Genomic DNA, 7,540 nt, shown 5'->3' with positions numbered 1-7,540 from the left:
CCGAAAACTTTCCTCCCTGGATGTCGAGGGTGCCGAGGACAACGCCCCACCAGACTAATGCACAAATCCCGGGGAAGTGGAGCCATAGGAAGATGAAACTCCACAGCAGCTGGATTATTAGGTCTGCCCCTGCACCTCCCCACAGTGCCGGGGGCCACCTCACAGAAATAATGCCCCCCAGACTATGATAAAATGAGACTGAATGGGGTAAAGGTAAGGCTCATGGTCGATACGAGAGCGGCCAGGTCTTGCCTCTACAGCCATTTTTACTCCCGTCACAAATTGGCTTACGGCCCGCTTTTCTCTACTTCGACTCACCTTGTAGATGGGGGGGATGGCCCCCTGCCCATCCATGGGGAAACCCAGGCCCTGCGTGCCGGTACCCACCAGTAATTCTCTGCCCAACACAAGTTCATCGTGCTTAACTCAACCTGCCATGCATATGACAATTATTTGAGACTGGACCTCCTGCAGAAGCTATGAACAAGCATCGATTGTCACAAATGACGCCTCCATTTCCAGAACCCACCAGACCCCCTCCCCCAGTCACTCTGCACATGCATGCTGCCCCCTCTCTCTCCCTGCCCCCCCCGTGTCCTCCACCTCACCCCATCCCCCCACCACCCCTCCCCACCCCATCTTCCCAGCAACTACTGCCTCTGCCCTGACAATTTCCTTCCCCTCCCAGCATGAGGCCTGGCTACACCTGAACAGACCCACCGGAATCTCCGTCCTATTCTCCCCCAACCTGTTGTCCGGTACCCTCTCCGCCTACCTACTGTCCCCAACCCTCCTCCCCCCCCCAAAGGGACAGTATGAATCGCAAATATCTCCACCACTCCCCTCACCCTGCCCAAAGGATTAGTGGTGGGTGAAATGGAAGAAGCCGAGCCTTGTGCCCCCACTCAGTCCCCCTGCTACCTTATCCCCCACTACCTGAATAGCTCTCACCTCACCAAGCATACACCCTCTGCTGCCTCCTCCTGGACTTCCAAGGCCTCTTTGTGTCAGGCCCTGCTGATATCAGCCACACCACACACCTGGCACACGAAATCCACACCACAGGACCCCAATTCACCAACCATCATGGCGGGAAAACCCCCAAACAACGAGCTGAGGAAGACCGGAAGGTCCAGGAAATGCTCGATGTCGGTGTCATATCACCTTCTACCAGCCGGTGGTCCTCCTCCATCATTCTGGTCAAAAAGAAAGATGGCACCATGCATTTGTGTGTGGATTACAGGCAACTGAACGATGTACCACCAAGGATGCCACCCGCTTCCCAGGATAGATGACTCCATTGACTCCCTGTATGGAGCATCCTGGTTCTCCACCCTAGACCTCCAATCAGGAGACTGGCAGGTCCCCATACACCATGAGGACAGGGGGAAAACAGCCTTCTCTACCAGCAATGGAAAACACTATGAGTTCAGGGTTCTATCATTCGGACTCTGTAACGCCCCCGCCACGTTTTCCCGGTTAATGGAGTCGGTCCTCAGCGACCTCACATGGGAAATCTGTCTGGCATACCTAGATGACGTAATGATTTTTAGCCAGATGTGGGCCGACCACTTCCAGCGCCTTAAATATAAGGTCTTCCTGCACATTCACCAGGCTGGCCTCAAACTCAGACCATCAAAATGAGTCCTGGCCACCCGAACTGTCTCCTTCCTAGGGCACGTTATCTCAAAGGAAGGAATATCACCTGTCCCTGACACACCATCGCAGATCTAACTCTATCCTGAGATGTCCATGAAATCTGTGCCTTCCTAGGGCTAACCTCGTACTACAGACGTTTCGTGAAGGGATTTGCAAACATTGCCGAGCCCCTCCATGACATGACCAAGCAGGGCAAACTTTAGCCTGAACTGACGAACAAAGGGCGGCATTCCACGATCTGAAAGCCAAGCTAATCTTCCCCCCGATCATCGCATTCCCCAGTTACACCCTACCCTTCCACCTGTATACAGATATGTCCCTGATAGCAACTGGCTTCGTCCTCGCCCAGGTGCAAGAAGAGTGGGAGCACATCATTGTTTGTGTTAGCCACCCCCTCAACCAAGCCAAGTGAAATTACAAAACGAGAATGCCTAAGCATCATATGGGCTCTGGAGCAATTTTGCACCTACCTCTCAGGTATCCACATTACCATCATCACCAACCACCAGTCGCTCGAATGGTTACATTAGTCCAGCACCCACAACGCCCAACTCATCAGATGAAGAGAACTCCTCAAGGAGTTCAACTGCGAGATATCCTACCATCCCGGCAAGCTACACACCAACGCCAATGCCCTGTTCCAACTAACAATTAACTCCACCCACGTGAATCCCACCCTCGTACAACAGGGGTGAAATAAGGATCGCCCCCACTGGATACTGCCCCAAGTATTCTCCCAGCTCCACCAACAAGGCGATCACCTGTTCACCTGGTCATGACATATACTATAGTGCTCGACCTCAAAACCGCCCTTGACACAATGACCCACCTCCACTCCAACAAAGGAATTCATCTCGGCAGTAAGAAACTTTTTAAAGTATTCAACAATGCCTATTGGACGCCTGGCCCATTCAATCTGGCCAAGCAAATCACCCAGGCCTGCTGAGCCTGTGCACTAGGCATGGTCATCACCCACACACCTGGCCCATCGGGAAGCATCATTGCCCACAAGCCATTGCAATTGTTGTCTGTGGACATCGTGGTCCCCCTACCATCTAAAGCCGGCTGCAGTTATATGATCACCTTTGTGGACACATATTCAAAGTTCCTTATAGCCTGCCCGGCCAAGGAACACCACGCCGTCGCCATCACCGACGCCCTCATCTGCCACGTCTTCCTGTACTTTGGCATTCTCCAGGCCCTGCACTCAGATAACACCTCCGAATCCACCAGCACAATACAGGAACTCACCATCGTCTTCGGCTACCGCATCTCACACTCCTCCCCCTGTTGGCCCCAGGGGAACGATATATGGGAAAGGAGTCATCGCACCCTCCTCAATCAGGAGTGCGCTCGAATGGAAGAGACAAAGAATGAGAACTGGCCAGCCCACATCTAGATTGTGCAGTGGGGGATGAATTCCTGTCCTTGGGACAATTTCATCTCTCCTCATGAACGAGTATTCAGGGAGGCCCCCCTCCTCCGACCGTTGCGACGACACCTACAGCCCCCTTCCACGTCCCCTACGTCCAACACCCTCCACCACCTCAAGAGGCAACTGCACTACTTGCAGAAGCATCAGCACCTACAACCAGACATCATCCCCTCCAACCCATACAAACCAGGTGATTCGGTAGTACAGTATGACCTCACTACAACGGACTTCAGGAGACCGGAATTCGTTTTTTTCAGAGTCAAGGAGCCAACTGGAATTATTTCTTATATATCAGGAAAACTCTGAAAAAACTAGAAGCAGTCCAGACTGCCTAACCTCAGGGCGGGGCGGCCATATTGTCCACGCGGTTTATGTATTCATGCGTTTGTTGGTGGTGGGCTAGTGGCATCACTATTGTTCCTCCATGCTCTGGTCTCAGTCTGACACACATCATTTCCCCCCCACATCATTTCCCAGGAAGTCTCTGATATACTACTCGAGGGTGACGAGTGATAAGTGAAATATACAAAGTGAACATCTTTAGTTTGTAAAATCGTAAATGATAAGGTGCGTAAAGTGCACAGTACAGTATTTGAAAAGTGTTTAAAATTAAGTAATGGTTTTGAAGGATTTGCTCTGAAGGATCCTTCACCAGGTGTTGAATGATGATAAACACCCAGCAAGGTGGGGGGGTAGAGTTGGGTGAGCCAAGTGAGTCAGAATGATTACGTAAGAAAACATTTTTGTTTATTACTTATGAGTTTTATTGTGTACAGGCCATGCTTAAATTTTACTGTGTTATGCAATAAATTATTTATGGTGGAATTTGAGAAAAAATTACGAGACAAAAGGGATATTGCCACTAGTTAGAAAGAACTGGTGGGGTTAAGCAGGATGGTGGCTATAACACTTCATGTATGTAAAATATATTTCAATGTGTGTTTTACATATGGCCTTTATCGAGTCTAAACCTTACTATAATTGAACTGTGTTATGCAATAAATTATTTATAGTGGCATTTGAGAAAAGTTAAGAGGCAAATGGGTTAATGCTCCGTGTTAGAAGGAAATGCTGGAGTGAAGAAGGATTGTGGTCATAATGTTTTTCATGTATGAAAATATTTTAGCAGGTTGAAGTCCATATGTTGCTTTTTTCGGAATTTCATTTTTTCGGAATGGCTTGGGCACCAATTAGTCCATTCTAGTGAGGTTTTACTGTAGTGGCCAAACTACCAACACCAAACAAAGTCTCACCCCGGTTCATGGGACCCTACACCATCACCCTCGTCCCCCAACCCGTATCAAGTCACCATCGATTACCACAACACACCACCCACTTACTGTATCCGCCACGTACACCTCTTCCCCATGAACACCTCTCCACACTACCACCCACCGACCCCCACCCGCCATGCCACCTCAACACCAACTGCCACTTCAAGCTCCCCGTCAGACATATACACCTGCTGCTTCACAACCTCCTCCTCCCTACCATCCTCTCCCACTCCCTCCCCTCCAGTCAACTCTCCCACTACACCTCACGCCTCAGACCACCTCATCACAAACCCAACCAGCCAACCCCGAGAACCCCAGCCCATCCTCAGCCACCCCACCGCCTGTCTAGCACTGCACTCCACCCGCGGCCACCTCTACATCCGCACCATCTCCCCCCTCTCTCCCCCCTCACCCTACAACCCACGCCAAACCAACCACCCACTCCCCAGCCACCACCCCTGCCACGTCACCACCACACACCCGGACCACCTCAGCGCGCCCCGCCACTACACTACGAGACTGCACTCCCCCTCTCGCCACCTACTTCTAGCCTCACCACCAGCACCACCTGATCCGGCCGCCTCTCTTGCCCACTGGCCAGATATTCCACCGCACCATCACCCACTCCCGCAATCTCATCCACTCTATCAGGACGGCCTACTCCTACCCCCCATACACTCAACACATCCTCCATAACATTACCCCTACACCAGGCCCAGTGGAAACTCCCGCCAGCCCCACTCCCCAGGGAGAAGAGCTGCACCTATCCTGGATGGCTGCATAAAACCCCAACCATCTCACCAGTTGCCAGTATTAGCTAGGGAGCACCGATCGCCCATCATTACCTGCTATGAAGGTACAACGCATCACCCGGGCACTAGCCTATGGGAAGAAACGGTGCATACGTGGGACACACCAGCTCCAACAGCTCCTTCAGGAAACAGCTCAGACCTCCACCTTGTACATCACGTATGCCTACCACCAGGACCCAGACACAGCCACACCTCAACTGGACTGCACTCCTCCATCACCTCACACTAGTACCACCATCATGGACACCTACTACCTCCAGCCACGGGGACGTGATTTTCCCCCCCAAGACGGTGGTGAAATACCATCAGCGATAAAGCATCACCAGGATGTCGCGACCCCCACCTCAGGGGGAGACCACAGAGGGGCTTCAAAGGCATGTGCACTACCCAGGCAGTATGGGCCTATGTCCCCTACTACCTTGCGCCCTTATTCCCCACAACAGACCCAACCAGGAATACTCAGTGTGAGGGCATTACCCTCCAGCTGAACCAGCCCTCGACAGATTAGGGGTGGGACTGAATATTAAGTTCCAGACAGCAGTTGAGTGACGGCCACAAGCCTCACAAGTGGAGAGATGGCCACCAGCTGCTCACTAGCTGCATCCCCCCCCCTTCTGCAGGGACCAGTGATGGCCACTAGCCACACAAGTGGAGAGACGGCCACTAGCCGCTCCCCTCCTGCAGCTGGAACAGGGAGCAAGACCTCGGTGAAGGCCATTAGCCGCACCAGCAGGCAGGTGATGGCCACTAGCCGCAATGTGCTCGCCATCTCCTCTCCTCCCAGGACCTCGGTGACGGCCACTGGCTGCACCAGTGAACGAATGATGGCCATTAGTCACACCCATCTCACAGTTCGTCAGGAGAACAGGGCCCCAGCAACGGCCACTAGCCACGCCAGAGGACAGGCGATGGCCACTAGCTGCGCTGGAGGACGGGCGATGGCCACTGGCAGTGCCTCCCCTCACAGGACCACAGTGATGGCCACTAGCCACACCTATGGACAGGTAATGGCCATTAGCTGCACCGACAGGAGAGAGACGGCCACTAGCCACCCGGCCCCTGTTACCCTTGGGACCTCGAAGATGGCAACCAGCCACATCAGGGAGAGACCACCTACCATCTGGCGCTCACCTTCTGTGACTTCCCCTCCTGAAGACGTCCCTTGCTCAGCCCACCCTTTCTGTGGCCGAGTGGGACACCCCTCCTGTTCTCCCCACAGAGGCAGCCTCCAGGAGGAACTACCCTGTCTGGAGGAGGTCTGGCAAGGCTCCACCATGACTCTGGGAGTGAAAGCAGTCCAGCCAGTGCCCAGGCAAGACCATCTGCTGTTGGATTCCCAGAGGAGAGATGCCACATCCCACACCTGATGGCGACCCGACCCAGGGGAGACTGCAGTCCTAGAACTCCCCAGGGCGCTTCTCAAACCCCGGGGCGTGACCTTCCAATCTCAATGAGACAAAAACTCTCTCTCTAGGACGTGTGCAGATAAGCACGCCTGCTGTCCCTATTTGGTCCCAGTCCTAGGCACCGAATACCCCACCGAGGCCTCACTAGAGACGGGCCTCTCTCCACACTGCCCAGCACCCCGCTCTAGATGACGCAGACCCTGAGGACAGTCCCGTGCCCTCTGAGGGAAGACACCTGATGGGACCCCTCCCACACCCAGCCAACACGCATAGAAGCTCAGGATTTCAGCAGTCCTATATAAACCCTCCTGTCCCAAGATTAACCTCAGTCCCAGACAGTGTATTGTGTGACAGTGTATTGTGCCCTTGTCATTGTATAACCCCCCCCCCCGACATCCCGAGACTAATTTCAGCCCCAGACAGTGTACTGTGTGACAGTGTATTGCGTCCTTGTCATTGTATAACCCCCCCCTCCATCCTGAGATTGATTTTGTACCCTGACAGTGTATTGTGTCTTTGTCATATCTGCATTGTGACAGATGGCTCATGAATTTAAGCTAATACACGTGTAAGGTTGTTGCCCAGAGTTTTTATGCCCTGTTCCTCTCGTAGTGTATTTTAGTGCCGGACACAAAAGAGAACTCAGGCTCCACAGCTGGTATTCTTAGGGCGAGGAGTCAACCTAAGAACAGCCAGCATAACATAAACCATCAGCGTCTTTGGCACTGAATAAAACAACTCAGCTTTCACTTTTTTAATAACGACAAAAAAAAACAAAAAAAAACTGTTCTATACTTCTTTGGCCAAGTAACATAACTTGCTCCAAGACTGTGCAACAGCTGCTAAACAATCTATCTATCTATCTATATACCTAGGCTGCTTCCCCCAAGGAAAGGGAGGTAGCTGAGACAGGATGACTCACTCTTCATTTACTCATCCATTCAAACACATTCA

At 52.5% G+C, this 7,540-nt stretch overlaps 1 protein-coding gene across 1 annotated transcript; it reads left to right on the top strand.

Moving 5' to 3' along the window:
• Nucleotides 1-2,620: 2,620 nt before the first annotated feature.
• Nucleotides 2,621-3,058, top strand: LOC145407105 (uncharacterized). Its single transcript, XM_080278126.1, has one exon. The coding sequence runs from the start codon at nucleotides 2,621-2,623 to the stop codon at nucleotides 3,056-3,058; it is 438 nt and encodes a 145-aa protein (XP_080134252.1).
• The last annotated feature ends 4,482 nt before the right edge of the window (nucleotides 3,059-7,540 follow it).

The sequence above is a fragment of the Coenobita brevimanus genome, chromosome 72 (assembly GCF_032717465.1).
Source record: "Coenobita brevimanus isolate Jiangsu-jjx chromosome 72, ASM3271746v2, whole genome shotgun sequence".
Taxonomy (NCBI): Eukaryota; Metazoa; Arthropoda; class Malacostraca; order Decapoda; family Coenobitidae; genus Coenobita; species Coenobita brevimanus.
The sequence above is the reverse complement of the archived record's forward strand: the minus strand, read 5'-3'. Positions and strand labels throughout refer to the sequence as shown.

What these genes read in the sequence shown, in the direction of transcription:
- LOC145407105 (XM_080278126.1), top strand. Translation starts at nt 2,621, where the DNA reads ATGGTCATCACCCACACACCTGGCCCATCGGGAAGCATCATTGCCCAC.